This window comes from Neomonachus schauinslandi, chromosome 8 (assembly GCF_002201575.2).
Source record: "Neomonachus schauinslandi chromosome 8, ASM220157v2, whole genome shotgun sequence".
Lineage (NCBI taxonomy): Eukaryota > Metazoa > Chordata > Mammalia > Carnivora > Phocidae > Neomonachus > Neomonachus schauinslandi.
The window spans coordinates 113,362,757-113,390,091 of NC_058410.1; the positions used below are offsets into that span (position 1 = coordinate 113,362,757).

The 27,335-nt window shown below is 50.8% G+C and overlaps 2 protein-coding genes across 6 annotated transcripts in view; one reads left to right on the top strand and one right to left on the bottom strand.

The window, feature by feature from the left end:
* Window positions 1-5,756: 5,756 nt before the first annotated feature.
* BNIP5 (BCL2 interacting protein 5) lies at window positions 5,757-17,899 on the top strand. Its single transcript, XM_021684639.1, is given in 12 exon segments — window positions 5,757-6,396; window positions 7,515-7,634; window positions 9,180-9,244; window positions 9,516-9,719; window positions 9,721-9,757; window positions 10,792-10,923; window positions 11,784-11,845; window positions 12,151-12,391; window positions 13,238-13,369; window positions 14,272-14,336; window positions 15,799-16,062; window positions 17,864-17,899. Coding segments are annotated over 12 exon segments (1,998 nt in total).
* Window positions 17,900-22,331: 4,432 nt separating this feature from the next.
* The window catches only part of PNPLA1 (patatin like phospholipase domain containing 1), a 47,232-nt gene continuing 42,228 nt past the window's right edge, over window positions 22,332-27,335 (bottom strand). For 3 of the 5 annotated variants that reach the window (XM_021684680.2, XM_021684681.2, XM_021684679.2), the window contains one exon: window positions 22,332-23,333. In XM_021684680.2, the coding sequence (XP_021540355.1) occupies window positions 23,084-23,333 (250 nt within the window). In that variant the 3' untranslated portion in view covers window positions 22,332-23,083. Of the gene's footprint in view, window positions 23,828-24,131; window positions 24,683-27,335 lie in introns of those variants that run through there. The other 2 variants (XM_021684683.2, XM_044917436.1) reach the window with 2 other exon arrangements.

A 27,335-nucleotide genomic window follows, 5' to 3' on the forward strand; every position in this document is an offset into this window, starting at 1 on the left:
TTGAATTGTTACCATCTAACACCTGAGAGGTGGGCACAGGAAGAGGATGGGTCTAGTGTTGAAAGAAAAGATGACAGCCTCGCCCTCCACTTGAGTCTGGCCAGTGGGGCTGGAGGGTCTTCCCCAAGGAGGCCCCTCACTACACTGCATGTGGGGGGTGTGTGAGCTTTGGAGGGGACCTACATCACTGTGGGAGCCCAGGTTGAAGGCTTTGAACTTGGATGGACACAGCTCCCATGCCAAGAGTTTGGAGTGTCCGTGGGGCCACCTACGCCAGTGAGAAGCAAGCGTGACCTCAGGGTGCAGCCCTTGACCCTCCAGCCTCCTGACTGGCTCTAGTTCAGGGGTCTGTGAGCCCCTCCTGGCGTTTACAGTCTTTGCCTCTGGGGCACAGGCGTCTATACCAAGCACACGTGTGTGTGTGTGTGTTCACATTTACGGAAGGCCACTTGGTGTAGGAGAGAGAAGGAAGGATTTAGAATTCAAGGAGGTAGATTCAAGCCCCAACTCACTATGCTTCCCGGCTGTGGGTGCCCAGGCAAGTCTCTCAACTGTTCAGAGACTCCGTTTCCCACCACCAGCCTGTCGGAGTCATGGGGCCGTGGCTTTGAATCTGGGCCCGGTTCAAAGGGCATTCTGGACGCTCTGTGGCAGTATACAGGTGACTGGTTGAATTTGCGCTTATCTGCGTATTGCTTCTTTGTTCTGCAAACGCTGAGAACTGCCCAGGCAGGGCGGACCCAGCTGGGAACCAGGCAGGCTCAGGTCCGTTCTCTTAACTTGGGAGGGGGGCGGTGGTGGTGGTGTTGTGGGGGCAAGTAGACTCAATTATTCCCTTGCATTTGATTTAAGAAAAATCAACACAGTGTTATGAATCCACATAGGTTTATGTGTGTCAGAGTATGTTTCTGTGACCCGTGAATGTGTGAGCCCATTCAGGCTGCCGTGGCCCCCAGACTGGGCGGCTTAAACAACAGACCTTTATTTCTCACAGTTCTGGAGGCTGGAAGTTCAAGAACAAGGCGCCAGCCGATTTGGCGTCTTGTGAGGGCCGCTATGGATGGTCACCTTCCCAGTGGCCCTTACATGGTAGAAGGGGTGAGGGAGCTCCTCTCTTTCATGAGGGCTTTGCTCTCACGACCTAATCACCTCCCAAAGACCTCACCTTCTGACAGTGAGGTGAGGATTTAATAGGCGAACTTCGGGGAGTGGGGCACAAACATTCAGCAAATGGCCATGAGTGTCTGTTGGGTGTTGACCTTGAGCCCCCACGTGGGCGCCATGCACACACTCCCTCGGAGCTGCCCCTATTTGTTGACCATCTATTGTGTGAAGCACAGGGTGGGGGAGAAGGGGAGCGCCAGAATCTCTCTGTGAACTGGTGCAGTTACATAGTAACGGAGCCTGAGCAATGAATTATCCAATAGTGCACAGATGAGGTTTCATTCAAACAATAAAACCCAAATGGCAGCACGCTGAGAAGAAGTTGGCAAACTTGCTGCTCCCTAGTCACTCAAGGTCAGCTCCGCGGGCTTTCTCTGGTGGCTTGCTGTTGTTGTTGTTGTGAACACATCACTGGCCTGGATCACGTCTTATCAGAAGTCCTGTGATCTGCACCTCACTCGGGGGTTTTGGAGCAGGCTGGGACTTTGTTCTGAAGCCTGGTTTCTACCAGGGCCATAAGCGAGTTTACAAGAGCAGCTGGGGTGCCCTGCAATAAGGGCTTGCTGCTGTCTTGGGGTTCCTGGTCCGGACGTACATCCAGGACAGGGTGGCGTTCCCCACCAGGCCGAGTGTGGGTGGGCCCCCAGGCAGAGCACAGAACGTGGGAAAAAGGAGGAAGGAAAGAGAAAGTCTTGCTTTGCTGAATTCTAGACTGGCAGAATCTTACAATTAGAAATTCTGGAAAGATTTAACTTCAGCGCACGTAGAATTTGGGGTGTGGTGTGTGTGTGAGAGGGAGAGGGAGGGAGGGAGGGAGAAAACACAATCAGGGCTTAGAGACATCAAAAGTCTGAGGACACGTTGGCCAAAGGGAGGCTCTTCCAGGGTGTCTCCAGGGGGTGGCTGGGCTTGGCCTCCTGGGCCAGCCACACTCTCCCCACTCTCTGCTAGCATTGGCAGGCAGGATCTTTGGAGCGTCACAGAGGAGAAGTGGTGGTCAGAGAGGTGGGAGGAGGCCGGGCTGAGCTGGGTCATGGCCGCCCAGGGAGGAAAGAGTGGCAAGGAAGCAGGGTGACCATGTGAACACCGTATCGAATGCTGTAGCCCCTTCAGGGAGGATGGGGTCTGTGGATTTGGAATGAGGAGGCCTTGGGAGATCCTGGAGTCTCTCCTCTCTGGAGAAACACTCAGAAAGGCCTCTCCCAGCCAGCTTCTGGGGCTGTGTTCCTCGCTTCCCTCCAGACTCAGGGCATGGCTGTTCTGGGGAGGGGGGGGTGGCCACATCAAGGCAGTTTCCTTGAGAAAACATCAAGAAGGACACCATTGCCTGGTGGAATTGTACCGATGCTCTGATGAGAAGTAGCAGCGTGTCCTTCGAATGCAGTAGGAGGACACTGCGACCATCAGCGATGGTGGAAACCGTTTCCATAGCAATGACAGCTTTTAAACAGATTACTGTGCCTCTTTTCCCATTAGCTGGGAAGGATGCTCCGACCCTTCCTGTGATTTCCAGCCCCCCCTTCCCTCCCCCCCGCCACCGCTGGAGCCAAGTTAGTGCAGGAAGAAGAGGGGCTGAGCCAAACCAGGGTGTTCTGTTGTGTTCTGCTGGTTTGGTGGTTTTGTTATCGAACAGCCTCTCGGCCAACCCCATCCAATGGGCCCTGACCACAGCGATATATGGAAAAATCAGAGAACCCTGACACCACTCAGTAAATATTTCTGGCTCAGCTTGCTTAGATCTTAAATCAAATAGAACTTCAACCTAATTTATCTTAAGACCGTGTGCTGCTAAAGAGAGAGCGGCTCTCGGGGAATAGGCCATTACCGTCACCACCACTTCCTGTGGGGCCCATCCGAAGAAGACCAGAACATTCTCTCCGAGGGTACAACCTGCATCGCGTTCATTGTATCCTAGCACCGAGCGTAATTCTGGTACTTGGTGGATGCTTATTGAATGTTGTTGAAAGACATAAATGAGAAGAAAGGAAATATTTTCTTCTATGATTTCTTCTGCTTATCCCACCCCACACCGCATTTCAACTGCACAACGACAGGCTTCGAGGCTTTTGAGAGCATTCGTTAATTTCCATATAAGGTACAGGCGAGTGCTAAAGTTTTTGTGTAACTCAGATGTTCCTTCTAAGGAACATTAGACAACAAATAAAGCCTTCCAAATGACCTGCTTCCTCCCCAGCCCCTTTTCTCATTTCCTCCAAGATTGTCCATGTGTGGATGCCCAGCCATGCTGCTGGTACCTGGGGCCCCTGGCCACCCTTCCCAGTCCCTCCTCCCCAGACCCGTGCTTGAAGGAGGGAAGACATCCTGAATGTTATAGTCACCTTCAAATCTCTCTGTATTTCCCCATGCCTGTCCTCTCTCTCTTCATGTATTTTCTTCATATTCACATGGATCCCCGCTGCTCCCTAGTCACTCAAGGTCAGCTCCGCGGACTTTCTCTGGTGGCTTGTTGTTGTTGTTGTTGTGAACACATCACTGGCCTGGATCACGTCTTATCAGAAGTCCTGTGATCTGCACCTCACTCGGGGGTTTTGGAGCAGGCTGGGACTTTGTTCTGAATTGCAATTATAGATTGTTATTTGCGCCTCTAAACTGGACATTTGATAGAGCACATTTTAAAGTAATGAATTAGGGGCACCTGAGTGGCTCGGTCAGTTAAGCATCTGCCTTCGTTCGGCTCAGGTCGTGATCCCAGGGTCCTGGGATCGAGCCCCGCATCAGGCTCCCTGCTCAGCGGGGAGTCTGCTTCTCCCTCTCCCTTTGCCTGCCTCTCTCTCTCTTTATCTTATTAAAAGATAAATAAAATCTTAAAAAAATAAAGTAATGAATTAGTTGGTAAACGCAGGACATATGATGTAAATACGCAATTCATGAATATGTAATACACTAAATAATACTTAGTAAATGCATAATAAGGCTATAATTACAAAGTAGAATAGGCAGTCCCTGTATCTAAACTCCATAGGAATCTCTGGGGGCTCAGATTTGGGATTCAAGACCATATTTTATTTTCCTTTTAACTTCCACCAAAGGGCAAAGGGTTTCTGAACAACTTTGGAAGAATTGGAAGCCACAGGAGTTTCGGATTAAAGACACACAAATTAGGTGCGTTGCTCACAGCCTGGCCTGCTTAAAATGCTGCCAGGAGGAGATGATTCTTTCCGTCATCTTTTCCATGGGCAGCTGCTTCCTTCTGGATGGATCAAGGAAGGGCCCCCACTGTTCTAAGATGGGACTGGTCCAGATATGTTTACTTTATGTTAACTACGCACCCAAAGATACCTTATGCATTGTATAGTTTACTAAATGTTTGTGTTGTACATTTATTCATTTATTGAATGAGGGCTTATTGAGTGCTAGGTGCTCAGGATACAAGACCTCGCAAAACAGAGGGAAGGAAGAGAGACTCAGACTATAACAATGACACACACAGAGGTGTGATACTACGTAACGTGATGTAGTAAGGGGGGAGAGGATGTGCTCATGGTGGGGGGGAGGTGCACAGGGAGGGCCTCTCTGGGAAGGTGACATTAGACCACAGCCATGAAGGAAGTGAGGGAACAGACCATAAGAATGTTCTAGAAAGAGGGAACAGCCCGTGTGAAGGCGCTGAGGCAGCGAGCAGGGCTGTGTGAGTGGAGTGAGTGATGAGAGGTGGTGAGAGGGGTTATGGGACCAGGTTGTACAGGGCCTTGCTGGCTACTGTAACGACTTTGACTTTGACTCTGAGTGCAAGGGGAGCTGTTGGAGACAAGAGAGTGACGTGATCTAACTTAGGGCAAGTCCCCGTGGCTGCCGAGGGGAGAAGCTGGGAGGAGGACAAGAGCAGAGCAGGGGGACCAGATGGGAGGCGATTGCAGTAGCCCAGATGAGCAGAACTGGGGCCTAGACCAACCCAGAGGGTGGTGGAGGAGGTGGGGAGACGGGTTGGGGTCTGGACGTGCTTTATGGAACCAACAGTCTTTGCTGATGGCTCAGATGTGGGGAGCAAGAGAAAGCAAGGAACCAGGGACAGCTTCAAATCCTTGGCCCAAGCGAATGGACGAGCAGTGTTGCCATTTACTGAGCTGTCTTGTGAAATAGTCTTACAGGTGGGTCGCAGGCGTATTTCAGACGAGGACAGTGGTGCCCGAGGGGCAGGACTTGGCCCTGGCTCCAGCTCTATTAGTTTCCTATCGCTGCTATAACAAAATCCACAAACTCAGAGGTTTGGGAACAACATGAATTAATCACCCTGCAGTTCTGGGGGTCAGAAGTCAGTCAGTCTCAATGGACTAAAATCTAGGTGTTGGCAAGGCTGTGCTCCTTCTGGAGACCCTAGGGGAGTTGCCGACCAGCTGTGACATCTGGGGCATGACCTCCATGGTTTAGTTTTCTCCTCTGGAAAACGGGGACAAGGATAGCCCTCCCTCCCGGGACTGTTGAGGAATTGAAATGAGACGACAGCTTTGAGGGTTGATTGTCACTCACACGAATGGGCAGGGTGGCTCGGAGCGCGGGTCAGCGCTGGTAGCCCACTGAGGCGTCTCTGGTAGGTCTCCTGTAAGGGAACTGTTTGCTTTGTTCATAGTGCCATGGAGCATCCGCGGGAACCGAAGAAGCCTCTGTTGGGGAGAAGATCCAGGTCTCTGGACAGGTCACATGGCCCCAAGAAGGACTCAGAGTCATGGGACTGCCAGTGCCTTTCCGTGCCCATTCTCACCACCCCCTACAGGCGGGTGCTGCACCGGACGGCGAGCGATGGGACCAGATGTCCCCAGGGCCCAGCTCAGTCTGTGGAGGCTCAGGGCACCATGGCCATAGCCCTCAGCCTGGAGGAGACCAGGGAGTTTCTCCCCAGTGACCAGAGGCCTCCGCAGGACACTAAGAAGGACAAGGCCCAGAGGCGGGGCCAGCAGGGGTGGCTGAAGATCTTTATAAACTTCTTTCTGAGGACAGGCCCTGAGGAGCCCAAAGAAAAGGGCAGCCGGAAGGCAAAGGGGAAGGAGGGCCTCCCGAAGCCCGCAGAATCCCCTGGGGCACCGGGGGACACAGCTCCTAAGAAGAAAGCCCACGACAAGAAGGCCAGCCGCAAGAAACATGGTCACAAGAAACATGTTGCTGAGGAAACCAAGGGGGCCCAAGATCAGGAGGCCGAAGGCCAAGAGACAGGGCTGCCCAAGATGGCGGTTGCCCCACGCTCCGAGGAGGCTGACCTGGGCCCAGCACCCAGGGGTGAGCAGACCGTGCCTGGTAACCTCCCTGCCCCACCCCCAAGGGCTAGGGTACTCTAAGCCGGCTCCTCAAACCTCTCAACAGAGGGGACGTGGAAGGCGGGGCAACCATCAGGGCTCCACTGTGAAATTTCTTTGAGGCAGAACGGCACCGCGGCTGAGAGCCTGCGGTCAAACCCCATTTCCACCACCCCTTAGCTGTGTGACCTGGGGCTGGCGACTTTCCTCTCTGAGCCTCAATTTTTTTTTTCATCCATAAAATGGGGGTAACAACAGTTGCTACCTCCTGGAATAGCCGTGGCCTGGAGCTGGCACAGGGGAAGTGCTCTGTATATGGTAGCTGTAGTTAGGTACTCTCGGTTGAAGGAGCACAGCCCCTGGGGGAATGGGAAGGCAAGGAGGGAGGTGAGGAAGGAGGTGAGGAGGGAGGTGAGGAGGGAAGCCCAGCCCCTCGACATTAATCCAGAGGCGAGGACTGTGGGCGGGGGCCCCATGCTGATTCTAAGCTTGGCTGTATCAGGAATAAACTTACAAGTTGCTGCCCCTCTCCAGGACCTCTGGTTCTTCATTTGTAAAATAAGGAAGCTGGTTCCCGAGGTGCCTTTCTTTTCTGACTCTTAGGTCCCGGAGGTGAACGCCCTTGTAGGCACCTGGAGGGAGACAGAGCTTTGCCCTGTAGCACTCAAAACTTACCATGGTTTTTTTAAAGATTTTATTTATTTATTTATTTAGAGAGCCCACATGAGGGGGTGGGAATAGTGAGAGAGAGAATCTCAAGCAGACTCCCCACTGAGCGCGGAGGCCGACAGGGAGCTCCATCTCTGGACCCAGAGATCATGACCTGAGCTGAAATCAAGAGTCGGACGCTCAACCGACTGCACCACCCAGGCGCCCTCAAACTCACCATGTTTTTAATGAGGATAAGGATGCCTGGGTTGAAGCAGCCTGTTTTCAAATGGAAACCTTGGCAAGTTGCCGCTTTTTGGTTAAGCCTAGAGCTACAGGGCCCATCCTGCTGTGAGTTCTGGGTTGTTTTACTGTGCTCCTGGACAGTCAGAAGAATGTCATGGACACCCCCTCACCCCACCCCACATATACTTGCTTTCATCTTTCCTCCAGGTGGGGAAGGTTCGGATATCCACCAGTCCTTGTTCATTGAGGATGAGGGTCCTGGAGCGTCGGAGATTTCTTCTCAAGACACAGGTCACTTGCTGGAAGAGAAGCTCAAAACCCTTGACAGTGAGTCAGAATCTACTTAGCAGCCTCTTTCCCTGCAGCTGGATGACTGCTTAGACCTTGGATGGTCCCTCTCAAAAATGCCTGTACTAGTCTTGCTCCTTCTGGTGCTTCTGGTCACATTTACTTATTTTAGAGTTTCACAGAAGGGAGTCTCAGGAATTAGAAAAGCCACTGGCAAATGGTCCTGCCTTATGTGTTAATGAGCATGGGACTTTTTTTTTTAGTCTTTTTAAATTTATAGAAGGAAGATGGAATAGAGGAATATAGAATTTATATATGTTTTTAAATATATGAAAGAGTGGAAGAGTTCTTTGTACACTCATATACTCCCAATTGTTGATGGAGGCCAATATTTGCCTCATACGTGTATGTGTGTGTATGTGTGTGTGTGTGTGTGTATAATTTTGTTGCTGAGCCATTTTCAGTAAAATGGTCCTTCATCATGAAATACTAAAGCACACATCTCCCAGAAACGAGTACAGTCTCCCGCACAACCGCAATACTGTCATTGTCCCGAATAGAATCTATGTGATGCTCTATTAATCTAATTCCCTATAAAGAATGGGCATATTTTAAAAGATAATAAAACATCTATGCATCTGTTGAAGAATAACTAAAAGGCATTTAGTTGGCTAGTCTGCAGGCTGTGTATTTTACGTGCTAATTGTTTTTTCACACCAGAGGAAATCAGCTGGTAGACTGAGTCAAGGAAAAAAGGCCAAACAGGATTTATAAATGAAAGAGGAGTGAGGGAGGGAAATGGGGGGTGACAAAAATCTGCAGGCAGCCCGGGACCAGGGAGTCTTGTTTGCACCTTCTTTCGTATAAATCGGTCAGTTGGCGGCTAGCAGAGGCTACTCTGGGCGCATTGTCTTTGGATCAGTCGATCGGGTATCAGAGAAAACCATTTATGTTGTTTGTGGTTTCTCCGTAAAGACTTTGTGGAGGCATCGACATGGCAGGCCATCTGTGTCATGCCTGCTGGGGTCCCTCTGTCTTCCGCCTTAGTTAGGCTGGGTCTCCACCATTTCCCTCACTGGAATTTTGCAGGTGGGAAGATCAGCATTAGGCTCCCACAGTATTTCCAAGCACAGTTCCTTGGTGGCCTGATAGCCATCTGAGGGAAGCAGGACTGGGATTATGATTCACCCTTCACAGGGAAAGAGATGAAGGCCCAGAGAAGTTAAGAGATGTACTCAAGGCACAGCTTGCTGAACCCAAAGCAGATATTTACAAATCTGTAAAGGTCAAAGGAAATAACGGGGTACAGGTTGAACTCTTGAAGGACTGACCTGAGATGGCCTGCATAAAAGTTCATGCTTTGGCCAACTCCCCTTTTCCTTTGGATCTCCCGAGTCTCTCTCAGAAGGACTAGCTCCTGGGACACAGTGCTTTTCCCCACTTCTGTGGCCTGAGGAGCTGTTTTAAGAGCGCCCTCACTTAATACAGAAGGACTAAGTTGATCTCAGAAGTCCAAGACAGTCATTAGAAAGAGGGCTCTGTACATGGAGAAAGACTAACTGGGTGCATTTCACTTTCTTCCAGAGGAGACCATCATCAGCATGATAGTGGAGCTTCTCCAAAGAGTGGGAGACCAGTGGGAGGAGGAGGTAAGGAGCAATTGGTCTGTGTTGACCCCCAGAGGCTTGCTGTTTCCTTTCCATCCCCCTCCTCCCCCCTCCTCCCCCTCCTCCTCCTCCCCTTCCATGCTCAAACCCCATCTGCCCTTCCAGGCTTCCGTGTTCCCTGGCTCTGGACTCTGTCACCTCCCTCACCTAGGGCCACCTTGAAGCACTTGGTTGCTCTTCAGTTGCTTCTCAGGGAGTTTTTCCCTCTCCTCAAGGTCAGGGCCTGACTCAGTTTCTCTCATCTCTCCCACAGCATCTTCAAGCTCCTCGGCCAGAGGTGGTTCCACAGAACCCAGTGCCAGCCGTCAGGAAGAAATCCCAAGAGAAGAAGTCTAGCCTCAAGAGAGCCTTTTCTTATAAGAAACACAGCTCCGAGGAGCCTAAGAGAGTGGGGCCTGCAGATGTTTCCAGCCCGGAGTCCTGGCCACTCAGGAGGCCCAACTTTCTGCCCCTGTGGGGGGGGGGGCCATCAGCCCTCCGCCTCCAGCAGCCCTGGTGAGCAGGCTCAGAGTTACCATAGCAACACTGCAGCTGCCTCCAGCTCTGGAACCTTCTCCAGGGTTGGAATTGGCCATTTTAAGGGCTGCCATCCCAGTTCTGACTTTCGCTCTGCCCTGAGCAGTGTGGGGAGGGCAGTGGGGAGGAGAAAGGGATGCCAGCAGGTCACCTCCACAAATGAAACCTCACTGTCTAGGCAGGCAATCGGGTAAGCCCGCAGTGGAAACTGTGTTGAGGAATCCCCTAGCCATCCTCATCTCTCCACAGCTCCAGCCTCTCTACCCTGGCAGGGGGTAGCATGTGTAGGAAGGAGCTACAACCTGGGAGGCAGGACACCTGGGCTATGAGCTGGACTTTCTACATCATTCCCCATTTCTCATCTGTAAAATAAGACACTTCCGTACTGTGTATCTATACTCGATCAGCTTTTGTGGCCATATTGTTATCCCCATTTTACAGATGAGGAAACTGAGGCTTAGGGAGGTAAAACAATGTGTTCAAGGTCACATGGCCCCCAAGTGATGGAACCAGAGCTAGAGAGAAAGGATCACCCTGGGTGGAAGGGAGGAATGGCCTAGGCCAGCCACTTGGTCTGGCCAGGGGAATTTACATTTTAAAAAAAAGGGGCAATGCTTCACACCAAATACAGAGCCGCAGTGGTAGAATTTCAGGCCACAAGGGGAGATATCCTCATGCAGGGAGATTCTGGCCCTGCTGCTTTAATTCATGCTATGGAATCAGGCCTTTACTCTCCAGGCCGAGATGCTGGAGGAGGATGGGGTTACGAGGGGAGGGAGGAGAGGAGGGCAAAGCCCAGGAAACCTGTTGTAAGGAAGTGCAAAGGGATAAGGGAGCTAGGTCTGGGCCAGTATATCAGAGCCTTGACCCTGACCCAGCGCTCACCTCTGCCCCAGCAAGACCTTTGCACACTCTAGCCATGGAGTGAAACTTGGAACCTCTGCTAACTTCTGTGCATTAGTTAACACCCTCACCCAAATGAAACACATCCACCATTTCGTCTCACTTCTCAGGTTCGGAGGAACCCCATGTCCAAGAGGCCCTGTCTGCAGACAGCGGGGCTCCAAGTTCCTTCGAGCTTGCCGCCCAAGCAGGAAGCCAGGGACCCGAAGAGGACTTGCAGATGAACAGAGCTTTGGAATTCCGTTAGTACCCCCTCGTTTTCTTAGAGGCCCCTTGGAAATCATCTGGCCTGACCCCTCCCCGTGCAGAGAGGCAGTGACCTGGCCTTGACTTCCTCTGAGCTCAGCAGGCGGGGTCCAGAGCACTCAGCACAGTGAATAAGCTATTTAGAGCTACTAAACGTTAGCTGCCCTTTATTGTTATTATTGTGGTGGTTCAGAGTCCAGCTTGAGAACAAGGCCTCAGGAGAAGTCCAGAGGGTAGGCGGGAGGGTAGGGGCCCTAAGGGTGAAGTTCAGCAGACGGTGGTTGCCGGCACTGTTACTGTTACTTCCTTACCATTGGCAGAGCCGAGGCGGGAAACACAGAATCACTGTCAGTTCTGCGTGTCTGGAGATCCTTCCAGATCCAGATCTGGATCCACTTTGCCCACATCCCCCATCCTGCCTTGTTGGCTTCTCACAGAAACTGTGCCTCGAAGGGGAATTGAGAAGGGCCACTGTTCTAAGTGGAAGACGAGGAAGGTGCTGGGCCAGGCGACTTGTGGGGACCAGGCCCTTCCGGATGGCCTCGAGACCCCTTCTCCTGGAGGCAGGCGCCTACGTTATTTTCCTCACACTTAACGTGGCCCATGTGGGTGCTGCCTGACCAACGAAGAGGTGGCTATATTCCCAGGGAAGCAGCTCTGCCCTCAGGCCACTTCTGAGCAATGCCCCTCGTCCCCATGGCCAGGCCTGGGACGACCGACAAGGGCAAGCTGGTCGGCAGCCTGGAGACCTGGCAGATTCACCCAGGGAGCCGCTTGGGCCTTAGGAAGTAAGGACTGACTGTAGAAAAGCTTTTCTCCACACTCAAGTGCAAGCCACCCTATTGTTCTCTTTTAGAAGAATTCATCCAGAAGATCATTACCCTACTCCAGGATGCGGAGGCGCAGTGGGGAGAGAAGGTGAGGCCGACATTCCCCACATAGATCCTGACCCTCGCTCTGGACACCCCCACCCCTGCCTGGCCTAAGAACTTCCCTGCCCCTCCCCCAATGCTCCATCTTTCCAGAGCCAGGCTCCAGGTCCTTCCCGAAGCCTCCCCAACCCCGTGGCTGCAGGCCACACTTGTGCTGGCCAGGCCGTGCCCTCTGGTCCACAGCGGGGTCTCCGTTTGTTTCAGGGGGTGCTGGTCTCTTTCCCCAGCTTGCTTGGAATGTCCTCACTGAGGTTGGGGGCCCTGACTCAGTTTCTCTCCTTTCCCCCACAGCAGCTTCAAGTCCAGGAACCGGAGGTGGCTGTAGAAAACCTGTCCCCATCTTGCAGAAGGAAATCGCATGAGAAAAAGTCCAGCTTCAGAAAAGCCTATTCTCATAAGAAACGTGGCTCCAAGGAACCGAAGAGAGCGGGGGCTGCAGGTGCCGCCAGCCCGGAGTCCCGGCCGCACAAGAGGCCCAGCTTCCTGCCCATGTGCATGGGGGGCCATCAGCCCTCCACCTCCAGCAGCCTCGGTGAGCAGGCCCAGCGTTGCCATGGTCACAGAGGCTGCCTCTGGCCCCAGGCTCCCCCCAGGGTAGGCTTGGCCAGCTGTGTGGCCTCAGCCTCAGGCTTGACTTTGGCTCTCTGCTCTGAGAGGGGTGGGAGGTGTGGGAGGGCTGTGGAGAGCGGTGGGTGCCGGGCGCCAGCTGGACCCTCCCCCCCCATACATAAATGCACAAACACTTTAAAAATGCAGTTTGAGAGCCGTGCATGGGTTTATCAGCGAAGGGCATCAGACTCACCCGAAAGCTAATAGAAAAGCACAGAGACCCGGGTTGGATGAAGTAGGATATGGTCTGGGCCTCTGCTTTTTCACTACTCTGCCGTGTGAGGTGCACCGTGATTCCCTTGACATTGACGGAGCGCCTCCTACGTGCCCCCCTCACACGTGTTATCTCATTCAGCCCCCTTGCAACCTGTGAAGTCGGTCTTGTTATTCCCATTTGGCAGATGGAGAAAGTGAGGTTCACCCAGGCGAAGTGACTCAGCAAAGCCTCACAGAGCAAAGGGGAAGTGGGCTCATCGGGTGGGATCTGTTGGTGGGCCTGCTCTCTTTCCTCCCAGACTGTGAGGAGGCAGAGGGGGTTGCTGGCGGAAGGGAAGAATGAGGTTCCTGGAGGGGCTAAAGAAGGCACTGTGAGCTCCTTTGAGGCGGGCCCTGGAGGTCTGGGGGCTCGCTGAGGAGCCTGGGAAACCAGGACCCCTCTGGTGCCAGCGCCTTTGGACAGCTTCTTGTCAGAACCTGGACCCCCCGTAATGTGCCTGTGGATTTGAGACAGGAGCAAAACACACTCACACCACCTCCTTTCTGCCCTCAGATCTGGACGATGCTGAGTTCCAGGAGTCCTCGCCTGCAGAAGGGACACCTGTTGGATCCTCAGAAGCGCCCCCCAAGACCAGGGGCCACAAGCCAGAGGAGGGACTGCAGCCCGATGAAGTGTTCGAATCTAGTCAGTACCACCCTGCCCTCTCCTGGGCTGCCCTCTCCTGGGGCGGCTGCCGTGGGGCTTCTATTTGCGTGGATCTCGTAGGGTGAATTCGAGTAGGATCTGGGAAGGCTGCTGATCAATACCCCAGGAGACTCTAGCAGGGCGGGGAGGAGGCAGGGTTGGCCTTTCAACTGGGGCTCCTGGGGCAGAGTTGCAGGTGGAGAGTTCTCTTCCACTAGAGAACACCTGTCTATTCCGTGGGATGTCACTTCACCCCACCTCACTGCATTGGTTTGCTTGAATGTTTCATATAAAACTCCCGGCTTGCCCTGGGTCTCATAACCAGTGGTGTTCTGGCAAAGAGGCTGAGGGTGGGCCTGGTGGGGGAGCCCTGATACGTAGCATTTGCAGATTTCTATGGTGTAAGTGTTCCCACCATGGCTGATTTCAAGCTGCCAACAGTTTATAAAAAAAGGACCACAAATACCCAGAATATTTACAGTTAGGTCTTGGTATGAGCAGCCATGTGTATGTGGCCGCTTACAGCCCTGGCTGTGTATTCTTGTTGCATCTGGAGCTGTGGTCTTTCCTCTCCCTGCTTTCTGATTACCTGCTCCTGGTCCCAACTTCCATGCCTGGCCATGCTACTCTGTAACCTGGATAGGGGACATTGGGAGGTCTCAGTTTCCCCATGTGTTAAATGGAGCTGAGGTGAGGCTTGACTGGCCAACATCCTTTCAATTTCTATAAAGTAAACTCAAAATAAAGCTTTCATGCTTCAGCCCTAGTTTCAGGGAATCTTTCTTCGCCCTTCAGAGCTAATCCGTGTACTGTGTTGTAGAGACAACATATCGTCTGTAATGGGAGGATGTGTTGTTATAGAACTTGTCAACAGTCCCTGAATCTTTCTTTATTTTCCTTAGAGGAGCTGATCATTCAGGGGCTGGTGGATCTTCTCCAAGAAGTGGATGACCAGTTGGGGGAGCAGGTAAGGACTGCTCAGTCCCCCCAAGGCTGGCCCTGGGGGCCTCATCACCTCACAACTGAGGCCTGGGTTCAATCCCCATCTCTGCATCCAGGTGACCTTGGGCACGTCATCCCTTAACCTCTCTGAGCCTCGGTTTTCTCTTTTGCAAAATGGGGGTATATATCTACTTGACAAAGCTTAATGTACATATAGAAAATGCCAGTCACATAGGAGATGAGATAAATGTTCGCTTAAAATAGTATCATGCCCATGCAGCTCACCCTGCCGGCCAGGACTTCCCCCAAACCAAATCCCGAAGTTCAGCTCATGTCTGACCTCCCTGGAAGCCTCCTACCCCAAGTCCGGTCCACCAGTACCCCCTGATCTTGTCCTGTGCTAGCTTCTTTTTCACTCTGTCTTGGCACACATTTCAGCATCAATATGGTCTCCAATTCTCTCAAGCTTTTAGATTTTCCCCTCCTGCTAGAGAGCCTATAACAGAAAGTTGCCTCTTTGAAAACCTCACAGTCTATTTGGAGAGACAAACACAGATCACATATGAGGTATCGGATATGAGCACAGGTCATAGATGGGTCATGAGCATAGCGGGCACTGTGAGTGCCTCGCTTTACCACCACGGTGCTCGCTGGCCCAGCTCCCCACTGCCAGCACCCACATTCTTTTGCCTGAGGACTGGCCTCTGGAACTATTTTACCACCCACATGGTAGGCCAGAATGATCACCCCCCACCTCCTGAGGAGCAGCCCTCAACCCATGGCTCCTGGGACCTGGTGTATACATACCTCAGCTCCCTTGCCCCTTGCAGGGATAACTCTGGAGAGTGTGCTCTACACCGGCTCCTGGAGTGGCCAGTGAGGACCAGGCTCAGTAGCTAGTGTGTGTGGACTGCCTTCCCATCCTTGTCCCAGAGATCCATTCCCCCATCAGTGTTTCGTAGCATCTCTTACCACCTAAACTACCTGCACCTGAGCCCCAGTCTCTGGGGGAACGCAACCTAGCACATTTAGGTATGAAGAAGAGGTGACTTAGAGTGGGAACTGAAATTCATCCAACATCTACGCCGCACGGAATATTTTACATAAAGGATCTCACTTAATCCCCTCCCCGCAACAACTCTGCATGTGGGTGCGGGGCATTATTACTGCCATTTTACCCATGACTAAACTGAGGCTCGGAGAAGTCACATGGCTAGTAAATGCTATTTGAGCATCCCTTATACAAAGACCTGCTTTCTGTCTGCCACCCCCCACGTTGTTCTGCTGCTTGGAGTTGAACCTCGCAGAACAGATTCTGAGAGGCTGGAGGGAGTGGAGGCATTTAGCAGGTGAGCTCATCCCAGGGACAAGGAGGCGCCCAGCCTGGGTGCATGGAGCTGGACGGGGGGCGGGGGGGGGCGCAGCTGGTGAGAGGGGGCTACCTGTCACCATCACTGATGATGGTCTGCCTCCGTCTCTACTTCCAGATCAGGCGACACCCCAGCTTTAAGAGGTTTTTACACAAGCTCTCCGACTCCTCCCTCAGGAAGTTGGCAGCCACCCTGCAGAGCCGGAAGGCCCACCCTGCAGAGCCGGACAGGGACCTCACCAAGGGACCCTACCACTTTGCCTTTGGCCCGTCTAACAAATTTGCCGGCAACAATAGCCACGCCGTCCTCAGCCTCATGGGCCTGTGCTCTGGCCATAGCCAGCACAGCTATACCCACCTCCTGTGCCAGGTGGCCCAGCAGGTGAGAACACGTGACAAGAGGCTCAAGATCCCAGCAGGATCGCCCTTACTGGCCTCTCCCCTCCCCTGCTGAGTTCTTGGCTTTTGGGGGGCTAGCTCACATGCCATCTCCTTGCTGAGGCCCCGTGAGATGATTCTACACCCACGTGACCATTCTCTTTTCCAAAGCCCTCACTGGCTTTACTTGATCCTTAGCATCTGCTTTATTTGGCTCTGGTCCCTGATTGTATGTGCATTTCCATACTTTATGATTTCGGTATGGAATACTGGACGGGGTGCTACCCTAGCTTGCCCTCTTGTTGTTTCATGGGTTGTGCTGGTTGGCTTCCCAAATTCAAGACCATCATAAAATTTAAACGACGAAGCAAAGTAAGATTACATGTCAAGTGAGGGATGGTTGAGGTAGATGAGGATCCATGGGCCGTTGGTTCTGGAAGGCTTCCAAGGGGGGCGGTCCTTCACTGACCTTGTCTTGGTTGATTGATTAAGAATAGCTTCTCGTTGCCATCGATCTCACTCTTCTGATCGGTTTCATGCTTTTCCTAATAACCGCCCCTGCCCCTAAGGCTCTGAGATGGTCCCTTTAGAAATAATACTTCTCACTGATTTTTTTAAAGTCTGAGTTTTCATGTTGTCTGGTGGACTCTGATGAGCAGTGTTCCCCGCCTTTTTCAAAATCACTTAAGGTAACTTGCCTACAGACATTTTGACCCAGATCTTTACTGCAGAAGCTACCGAATGAAGACGTGACATTAAAGGAAGGAAGCAGTGTTGGGGCACCTGGGTGGCTCAGTCGGTTAAGTGTCTGCCTTTGGCTCAGGTCATGATCTCAGGATCCTGGGATAGAGCCCTGCATCAGGCTCTGCTCAGTGGGGAGTCTGCCTATCCCTCTGTTACTCCCCCTGCTCATACTCTCTCTCTCTCAAATAAATAAATTTTAAAAATCTTTAAAAAAAAGGGGAGGAAGCATTCTGTTTGTTGGCATTGGACAAATAGAACTTCTATATCCAGATGGTCTCTAGGCCTTTATTACAATGATGTCACCATCATGCAAACATTCTGCCTCTCCTGGAATTACCTTTCAAAGTCATGTGATGCGTCTTTCAAGAAAGCTGGTCTAATTTCATAATATTCCTGTCTTGTCATTCAAATGGTCTGCTCTATGTTGGCTTGTTTTCCTGGTGGGAACTCCTTATGACCTTCGACCTCTCTTTCCTCAGCCTCATTATCTTTGCCCAGATATGGGGATATTATGGATAATTTGCCCTCTAGGATAGGTTAGGTAATAGCTTATGGAGTGATCTGAATTCTTTGTGAAAGATATTAATAGAAACAACAGCTCTGACATCCTTAGTAGCCCTAGCTTCATCTTCTGGTTTTACTAACCATTCGTTCATTCACTCCCTCACTCATTTGACCAATAGGTGTTGAGAACCTCCACTGGGCCCTGCTGTGCAAGGTGCTGTGAGGGCCTGTGGATGGTTCTGCTATAGGAAAAGACAGAATGTTTCCTGATGATGAAATTAAGTACCAGTAAAATGCCAAATTAGTGGTAACTGAGGCCAGTGAAGCCTTCCAGGGGGTGGCAGGCATAGATTTTGACCTTTGAGGATGGAGAAGCTATAGATGGGGAGAAAGGACCAGGAGAGCACTGCAGATAGGAGGTACTGAGTGAATCCAGACCCAGAGGGGACAGCTAGTGTGCTGTGTTGATATGTTAATTAGAAGTCTGTTGTTATCAGAGTGGGACCCACAAGTAATTGGGGCTATGGCTAAAACCTATGTTCTTTTTCTCCTTCCAGAACATCGCAAGTCTTGAAATCCAAAGTCCAGATTAAAAGCTATGCTTTAAACTCAAGCTCCCTTGAACTATTCAAACAATTGGTGGCTTTAGGCAGGACCCTCTGAGGATGCTTCATGACACCCTCCCCAGATATGAACGAAGACAAGGATGGATGGCCATCTGCATACGTGTGCCATCGTGGGCTTCTTGAGACTGGGATACACGAATCCCTCTTCCACTTAGCTGGACGCAGAGGCCATGCTGGGGGAAGGAGAGCACTGCACCGGGAGTTAGGAGACCAGAGCTCCACCTGCTGAGCTGCCCCAAACTTGCTGCAAGACCCCGGACTTGTTTGTCTTCCACTCCAGACCTTGGATTCTGGGCAAGTCTATGTACACGACCCATCAGATTCCTTCTGACTCCATCATGCTGAAGTCTCTTTAAACGGGGGGAGGTTGGTGCTTCCACTCAGTGGCTAAATACACCCCACTGAGCTGGAGGCAGTCCTTAAGTCCTCATTGAAGGAATGAATGACCAGACGAATGAGTGGGAGAGCTCCTGAGATCCAGGTGATTCTGCCAGGCATTCCTTGGGAGGCCTTGGTCTTCCGCTAGAATTGTGCAACCCGTAGTTCTCTCTCTAAATTGGGGGCTAGGGCGGAAATGGGGAGCTACCTTGCTCGGCACTGGTCCTGAGCATTGAACCAGGGGTCAGGGCTTTCACATTCTGGGGTTAACCCTAGTACCAACTTATGTACCCTTATTTTTTACTATCATGTATTTTCCTGATCTGTAGGGGCTAAAACTATGCCTACTATCATGTGGAAGGCCGGCTGGCATTTTCTAGATGACAATTTCAAATGAGTCTTAGTTTGTTTTTTAAGATTTTATTTATTTATTTGTCAGAGAGAGGGAGGGCACAAGCAGGGGGAGTGACAAGCAGAGGAAGAGCAGGCTCTTGGGACTTGATCCCAGGACCCCAGGATCATGATCTGAGCCGAAGGCAGACACCTAACCGACTGAGCCATCCAGGCGTTCCAAGTCTAGTTTATTAAAATAAATTTTTGTTAATCTCTCAGCAAAATACCCATATGTATTTAACCAGATGTGCATCCACATGCAACAAGTAATTTATTCATTGGCCAACAGTGCTTAATGTCCATATGGATTTACAGACACCTCTCAGGAAATCTGCAGGCCTCAGACAGAGAAGATCTATGGATTGGGTATCACTGGTCTCAGAATCCTTCCAACCCTGTGTCCTATAATTCCATGTCTAGAGAAGTGAAGCTGATGACTTGCACCTCTCCCATCTCATGGGGGTTTGCCAAGAGTCAGTGAGAAAATGAATGTGAAGAGTGCCATGTCCATGTATGTTGCTATTCTTATTATAGCTACAATCTGGGTAGTTTTCAGGAAATAGGGAAGGGCTTTAAGCTGGATTGCCACGGATGGTTGTATGGGTGTGCACTGCTCAAGAATATCATACCCCAGGAAGTGCTATTCACTTCCTAGACATTGTAGATTTGTAGATTTATGATAGCAGTTTTCTACCTGGTGGCAGTAAAGAGTCCTGAGAAAGGGGCTCCTTTTTGTTTTTGTACAAAGGTGAGGTGTGGGCTGTTAGAGGCTCTGCCTTCTACAAAACTGAATAGTTTGAACAGCTTGGCTCAGATGGGCAGTTTGCCACATGTCCATTATCTACATGCATGCCCAACAGGGCTATAAACACAGCCATTGGACTTTGCATGGAACACATGGCCAAAGGGGAGAGAGTGTTAAAATCTAGACTCACTCTTATTACCCTCACTGGACACTGTATTGCTATGTTGAACATGGTGATCACTGTGGGGTAGGACTGGAGAGGGGGTGAAACCAAGGGGAGAGGCCTTGGGCACTTAGCTGGGACTGGCCTCAAACCTGAGGCAAAGTTTTAGGAAGTTCGACAAAGCATATTCTACAAGTCATTTAGTTTTATTGCTGATTTTAAGAAGTGGGGGAGAAGTGATCTATTTATGGATTTATTTTAGTGTTCAGGAACACAGCCTCCAAATGCGAAGGATCAGAATCAGTTTTGAAATGAGGGTCAGGAATCTTCTGTACATAGTTTCTTATTTGGGATGATGTTCTTTAAGTTGTATGTGTATTTGGTATGAGTCCCTGATGCTGGCATCTGAGTCTCATTTTTGTACTGTTATTTAAGCAAATAAAGAAATTGACTTGCACCAAGGTCTCATCTGGATGATTCACAACGGTGGCAAGATGGGAGGCCACCTGCCACATCTGGGCTGGTCTGGCATCTTCGAGACTGTGAGGGCCAGCCTCCCTGTCCCCGCCTGGGGGCCCTCTCTGGTTGCTTCCCAGGTGTCCCCCTCTTGGGATGTCAACTTATTGAGACAGTAACGGAGTGCTCTGAGCATCAGGAGACCTGGGTTTTAGTCCAGCTCCCTGCAGGCTGAGGCCCTCAGGGACATGATACTTGCCTCTGGACCTGACATTCGCCCACTCTGTGACTGTTAAGATGACAGTTAATGGTATGTCCAGGAACATCTGGGTCAGTCTTGAGTCTACATCATCTGTTTTATTAAGTCCCTAATTTTGGTGCCCAAACTGTCACTCAGAACCAGGGTAAAAATGGACAGAATACAGTGTCTGGGTTTTGGTCTAGAGAATGCGGTCTCTGCTGAAAGGCATTGAAGGCCTCCTCTCTTGACTCTCAGGTAACACGTGAGTCCTTCCAGCGGCTCCCTGGGGAAGGCGGCCTTCTGGTGTACATAGTACACAGGTTGTCTTCTTTCCAAGCCACCTCTCCGCTCCCAAACCTTGGAGGCTCACTGTAATGCTCTGAGGGGGGCAGGAGAGGGCAGCACCTCACTTCATAGACGTGGAGGCTGGGGCTCAGAATGAGCGGATGCCTTGTTCAAGGTCACGAGGCCACCTACAGACAGAACCAGGCCAGGATCCAGCTCCCAGAACCCCCGTTTTAGTGCCTTCCCGAACTGTCTAATCCATTAGTTCATTCACTCAACGAATATTTACTGAGCATTTACTACGTGTCAGGTCTGATCTAGCTCAGTGCAATACACACATGCAAAAGGCACAATCCCTGCCCTTGGGGTGCTCATGGACCTCACTCATTATAGGGATTTTGCGCCAGTAGGAATATAGGGTGGCGGAGACACCATTGTGCGAGAGCGGGCGGGGCTCCCTCAACTCACGCCATAGAGGTTCTCAAGAGCAGTGAGGTGCATGGGAGACCCCGCTGCTTTGAAAGGCTTTGAAAAGGTGGGTAAGTGCCATCAGGACATAATTAACCTAATTTCTGACCCTGAGAAGTCAGGAGGCTAAGCGAGTAAGTCAGAGATAAATGGGTCAGCCAAGACCGGGTTGAGTTTGGGATGTGCACTAAGTTACAGGGAGGGCTGCTGTAGAGGTTCGGATATGCTTGTTTGGAAGACCAGAGAGTGTTCTGCCCCTGGCCTCCGCACCAGTGAGACCTCCAATTTCAGAGTACAGTGACTGGCATATCAACAACAACAACAACAACAACCCACTAGTGTTGGCTTTAGAAAAAAAAAGGCATTATAAGGAGAAAGGAACTAATTAGAGTTGCCAAAATTTAGCAAATAAAAATACGGGTGGCCTAGTTAAATGTGAATTTCAGACAGACAACAAATAATAGCAATACTGGGGTCTTCCTCATACTAAATATTTACTGTTTATCTGAAATTCAAATTTAACACGATGTCCTGTATTTTATCCAGCAACCCCGGAACTAATGCAAGAAGAGTTCTCTTATTTACTCTGTAATGGGAAAAAGGGAAATAAGCAAAATGAAGGAGAATATACAAGGGGATTTATCCATACCTGTAACTGTAACATTACTCTAACATAAAGGCATCTGAGCTCTAAATACAGGCTTTAATTTAGAACAACAATGATTGTTATGTTCAATACCCCTTTGCACACCAGGTAATAAGCATTCCAGAGTTGTGCAAGACTGAAACCCTCCCCCTCCTCCCGTTCACATGTCTCAAGACCTCGGGGGCCGCAGCTGCCAGCAAACCGCAAGACCACTCCTGGGGGGAAACGTCAGGAGACCGCAGCCAGGTGGGCCACTCCAGGTGGGACCTGTCTTTCCCCACCCACGTGGCCCCCAGGATGCTTCCCTTGACTGGTCCGAGCCACAGATTCAGAGTATCAGAGGAGGCAGAGGGTGAGGGAACACCCAAGGTTTGATTCTTTTCAGCCTCTCAAAGGTACAGTTAGTTAGTGATGTAGGAAATGTTGGGGTTCGGAGCTGATGGCCAAGAAAGAATTCTTGAGGCGTCTTCGGTGCCAAATGGTGGTTTTATTAAGGCACGGGGACAGGACCCATGGGCAGAAGGAGCTGCACTGGGGTTGTGAGGGGTGACTGATTATATACTTTCAAGTTGGGAGGGGGTTGGGGACAGCGCAGGCCTCCAAAGTATTTTGGAAACAAGGTTTCCAGGATCCTGAGGGGGCTAGAGGGGGCTAGCTATTGTTAGGAAAAGGTCATTTATTACTGTTTAGTAAAAACTTGGTCATGAGCCCCTTCAGATGTAGATCAGTGGGCCATATGCTTGGAGGATGATTGCCAACATGTATCTTGCGGGGTAGAGGTAAAGGAAGTTTCCACAGGAATTTTTAGATGTTAAAGTAGACTCACAGGATCCTGCAGGGTTGGGGTAAGAAGATGGCCTTTTGCCCTTAGCAAAGTGTCAACACTGAGGCAGCTGAGCTCCCAGAGGAAGGTCACTCTGCCTGTTTCAAGGACTTGTCAATGGGCTGTGAGCAGTAAGGAAATTTAATTTTTTCTTTTGTCTTTGTTTTCCATATCAGTTAGGTTCTTCCTGGCAGAACCTTCTTAAGGGTGCCTGTGTGGACTCCTGCTCCGTGACATGGTCCCCTTAAATGTAGGCTCCAGCAGGCCCCCTTGCCACAGCCTCCCACCCTCCATGGCTAACATTTGCATGCATCCCCCAGAGGCCCCAACCAAGGTCAGGGCTGTCTTGCACCCAGTCCTCTGGGTTTTGCATTCTAGGGTTTGCTAAGCAAATACATCTGAGGCCTGTGGGCAGCCCGGGGTTCGTTACTGGGCCTGGATGGGGCTGGAAGTTATCTGCACTCCAGCAAGCAGTGGGGCTCATTTTTTTTCTGGATGGGTTGAAAAATTGAAGCTGAAGGTGTCTTTCTCATGGAACATTTTCACTGAGATGTTAACAGCAGATGGAGTCTGCCCTCATGCTGCCCTCCTGCTGGGGGATGGGGAGGGAAGGGACATTTGGCCTCCCGTTTCCTCTACAACCACACCGGGACTCAGGGGAGGCCAGGGCAGCCTGCTCAACATGGCTGCACCACACAAGCCCTGGGGAGCTTTTAGAGACCTCATGCCTGATCGGCTCCGCAAGTGATTCTGGTGAGCAGCCGAGACAGTCCAGTGGTTGCAAATCAAGCCTTTGGTCCACTCTGAGAATTAAAAACAAAACAAAACAAAAGAACTTGGTCTCTTGACACCACATCAGAGAGGAAAATGCATCAACCCCCAAGAGTTTAGCCTGAAGACTAGATCCTGGGGGGGCCAAGGATGGATGCAGTCTATCTCGAAGAAGCAAACTCAGGCTGAGGCTGGGAGGAAGGCCCAGAGCCCAGCCAGCCAGGAGCAGGATGTGCTGTGGGCTTTTCAGAGCCCATCTGTGTTGGTGTCCATCTGTTTGTCCAGAGCAGAGTAGGGGAAGGGCTGGAGGAGCGCAGAGAAGCTGAGAGGATGTTTAGACAAGGAGGTGCTTGCCCAGGAGAAGCAGGACCCTCCACACCAACAGGCTTGGTAGTGGGTGACACCTGGTCCCCCAAAGGCCTAGGGTGAGGGGGATGTGTCTGAGAGCCTTGGGGAGAAGGCTCTACCTTGAGGTCATCATGTTCTCTCCCATTCCAGCTCAAGTTCTCTGCTTGTTCACAGCTTCCTAGAAAAGGAATTCAATTCTAAGTCCCTCATCGAGGACTTTCCTCCCCTTATTTCCGCTGAGAACATCCCTCACAGCTTCCTATGTGTCGGGCAGCCCCAAGCAAGTAGCCAGGCCCCATTCTAGCCAGTCTGATGCGTGGAAATTGGAAATCTCAATTTGTATAAAAAAATCAGTTAACAAATCCTACTTTATTATACAAGGTATTTTTTTTTTTTTTTTGCAAATGGAGAATCCCATTTGCAGAGCAGGAGTTGATAAAAGAGTGTTTGAAATATTATTCGATTTACAAAAGTCTGATTAATATTTGTTTTTTCAGGAAGGGGAAAGAAGTAGAGTGACCTCCACAGCGCTGAGCGCAGTTGTGTAGACTGCAGACTGCACAAGGAGACCCTGCCAGTACACAGGGGAGGCATCTCATGGACATATTTATGCCACATGTTATTTGTACAGTTTTCTGTGTTATTTGTACAGTTTGGTAGCTTTGTATGACATTCATACAGATTTCTAGCAGGTGGCGGCCAACTGTTTTAACAAAATCAGTATATTATCACAATCTTCCAGCAGCTGGCAATCAAGTTCTCCAGAAAGGGTACAGTTTTCTTAGCACACAAGGCAATATATGGGCTAGTGCTGGCTTTGACTATGACCAGGAAGAGGTGGGTGGGGTCAGAAAGGAAACTGGGGGACGGAGCTCAGAGGTCACTGCAACATCTGGGAATAGAGCAGGCACCTGGGCAGTTCCACACCTCAGGGTCGCTGTATTCCTGGATCCAGCTGGGGTGAGGCCTGTAGGTGACCCAAACTGTCTTGGAAGTGGAGAGCAGAGAGAAGTCGAGTGGGCAGGGAGCAGACCTGGACATGAGACGCTGAGAAATCACACGTGAGGAGAAATGAGACAAAAAGGGGGGAAAAAGGGGGGAAATGGGAAGCCCCGAGTTTCAAGGACTCTTCCACCTGCTGTGTGACCCTGGTCAGTCATTGGCCCCCTCGAGGGAACTGCAGGAAGACTCTTGCAGAGCCCACCTCAGAGAAATGCTGGCATGAGGACCTGTCCGTTCTTGGATGGTTTTCAACTCTGACTGTGTCATTCTGTTTAATCCCTGTAATGACTCCCCAGCACCACAGGTGAAGTCCAGGTGCACTTTGTTAGCATGGCCCCCAAGCCAGCCTGCCCTATCCCTGCCATGTCTGCCTGTGCACCTCCAAGTGCACCCCCAGGCCTCTCCCTGCCCAATCAGACAAAGTAGACTAGACCCTGTGACGTCCGATTCACTCCAGGGCTCCTTCGACCCTGGGAGGCTATATCACTTGGTGCTCGACACCAAGACATTGGTGACAGACAACTTGGATTCAGATCCTGGCTCTACCATCTACCTACTGTGTGACTTTGGGCATGTTGCTTACCCTCTCTGTGCCATAATGCCTGGACCATAATAACTACTTGGTAAGTTTTAGCTATTATCATTACATTCCCATTTGCATAGGGCGAAATTCCATAGTAACTCAAAGGGGGGCTCTCTAGCCATAGAAATGGTAGAAATCAGAAGAGTCTGACAGACTTAGTAGCTGTTGAGAGGATTTGAGTAGCAATTAGCAAGAGGGACCTCCTCCTTTTCCTTTGGGGGCCTCTGGCAGTCCCTGAATTTCTCAATCTGTCTTGCCACTTTGAGGCCCGTTACACAACCCGAACCAGATGGCCACTGAACTCTTACAGGAGGAGAGCTGAGGCTAGCAGAGGAAAGCCAGGCTGACACATATATCTAGCCATGCTCCAGAGGCAGAGCGTATTTGGCACATCTGCTGGTCCTGGAATGAAAGGGACAGGGAGCAGACTCGACCCCAACCTGTAGCCTAAGCAGAGCTATCCCAGACAGCTCACAGAACTCTGAAAGAGTAAAAGAAGCATCTGTTTTGGAATCCACTGAGATGGGGGGGTTGTTATGTAGCATTATCAAACTGCAGTTACTGACTAATACAACCAGCATCAGAGTATTAATTTGAACATCTGATTTAAAAAACACAGAGGGAAGGGCACCTGGGTGGCTCAGTCAGTTAAGCGTCCGACTCTTGATTTTGGCTCAGGTCATGATCTCAGGGTCGTGAGATGGAGCCCTGCATCGAGCCCAGCAACAGGCTCCGTGCTCAGCACGGAGACTACTTGAGATTCTCTCCTTCTTCCTCTGCCCCTCCCCACCCCGGTACTCTCTCTCTCTCAAATAAATAAATAAATAAATAAATAAAAATTTTTAAGAAACATGTTGAGAGAGAGAGATATTAATGTATGGAACATCTACCCTGTAGCTTTTATTCTAGCTTCTCCCCTCTTTATTCGGAAGAATATCGGCTGAGGGCCAGAAGTTGCACGGGACTAGCCCATGGACATGACAGGGTCTCTTGTGATTGTACTCTGTTAGGAAATGAGCAGATTTCCTCTCTTTCTGGATCACTCCTCCTCTCTGCCTAACCTTTTTGAGCTTCTCTTTTCTTTTTTTTTTTTTTAAAGATTTTATTTATTTGAGAGAGAGAATGAGATAGAGAGCATGAGAGGGGGGAGGGTCAGAGAGAGAGGCAGACTCCCTGCTGAGCAGGGAGCCCGACGTGGGACTCGATCCCGGGACTCCAGGATCATGACCCGAGCCGAAGGCAGTCGCTTAACCAACTGAGCCACCCAGGCGCCCGAGCTTCTCTTTTCTACCCTCTACCCTGGTCTTTGAAGCTCAGAGCAGTGAATTTGTATGGAATTGCCTAAGAACGTCAACTGGCAAACTGCTTCCAGGCAGTTTCATAATCTGTTCTATAAAGGAACACCGCAGAGGGCATGTGTGACCTACTGTGTTTCCCACCTCTGTGAATGTTGTTTTGTTTGTTTTTATCACAGTCTGCTTCTTTATAAAGTACCTTGATTCCTAGAAGTTTATCGACCAAGGGAGCTCTGGCTGAATTGCATGGGTCCCACTGCCCCAATGTACAGGAGGGGGCCTGGCCCTGGAATGAAGGGCCTCAAGTCTGGGCCTGGCTTCTAGATGGCACTCCCAGCCCCAAGGAAGCTTCCCCAACCCCACAGCAGACCTGCCTATGTTCTCCTGACCACACTTGACCTCGAGCTCCTAGAGACAGAGATACAGACACTCAAAAAGTCAAAGAAGCCTTGGGGCTGGAGACCAAGGAACAGAGCAAGACTAATCCCAGGATTCACTAATTCCATGACCCCCAAGGGGACTGCCAAATGCCCACTGGATTAAACGATGGGCACCTCCAGAAAGTGACACACGTGTCTGCCCCACTTCCTGTAGCAGCTGAGAATCTCCTTCCCACCATACTGCTTCCTCCCACCCACAAAGTACCTACTTGCCCAGACCTCAAAGTGGGCCTGTGGCTGCTAGGGTGAGATTCTGACCCTCATCTGTCTGATACATCTCTCTGCCCACCTGGGATCCCCACCTGGGACAGGAACAACACAGAAGGATGTCACTTAGAATGATTTGGGGATTTTCCTGACCAATGA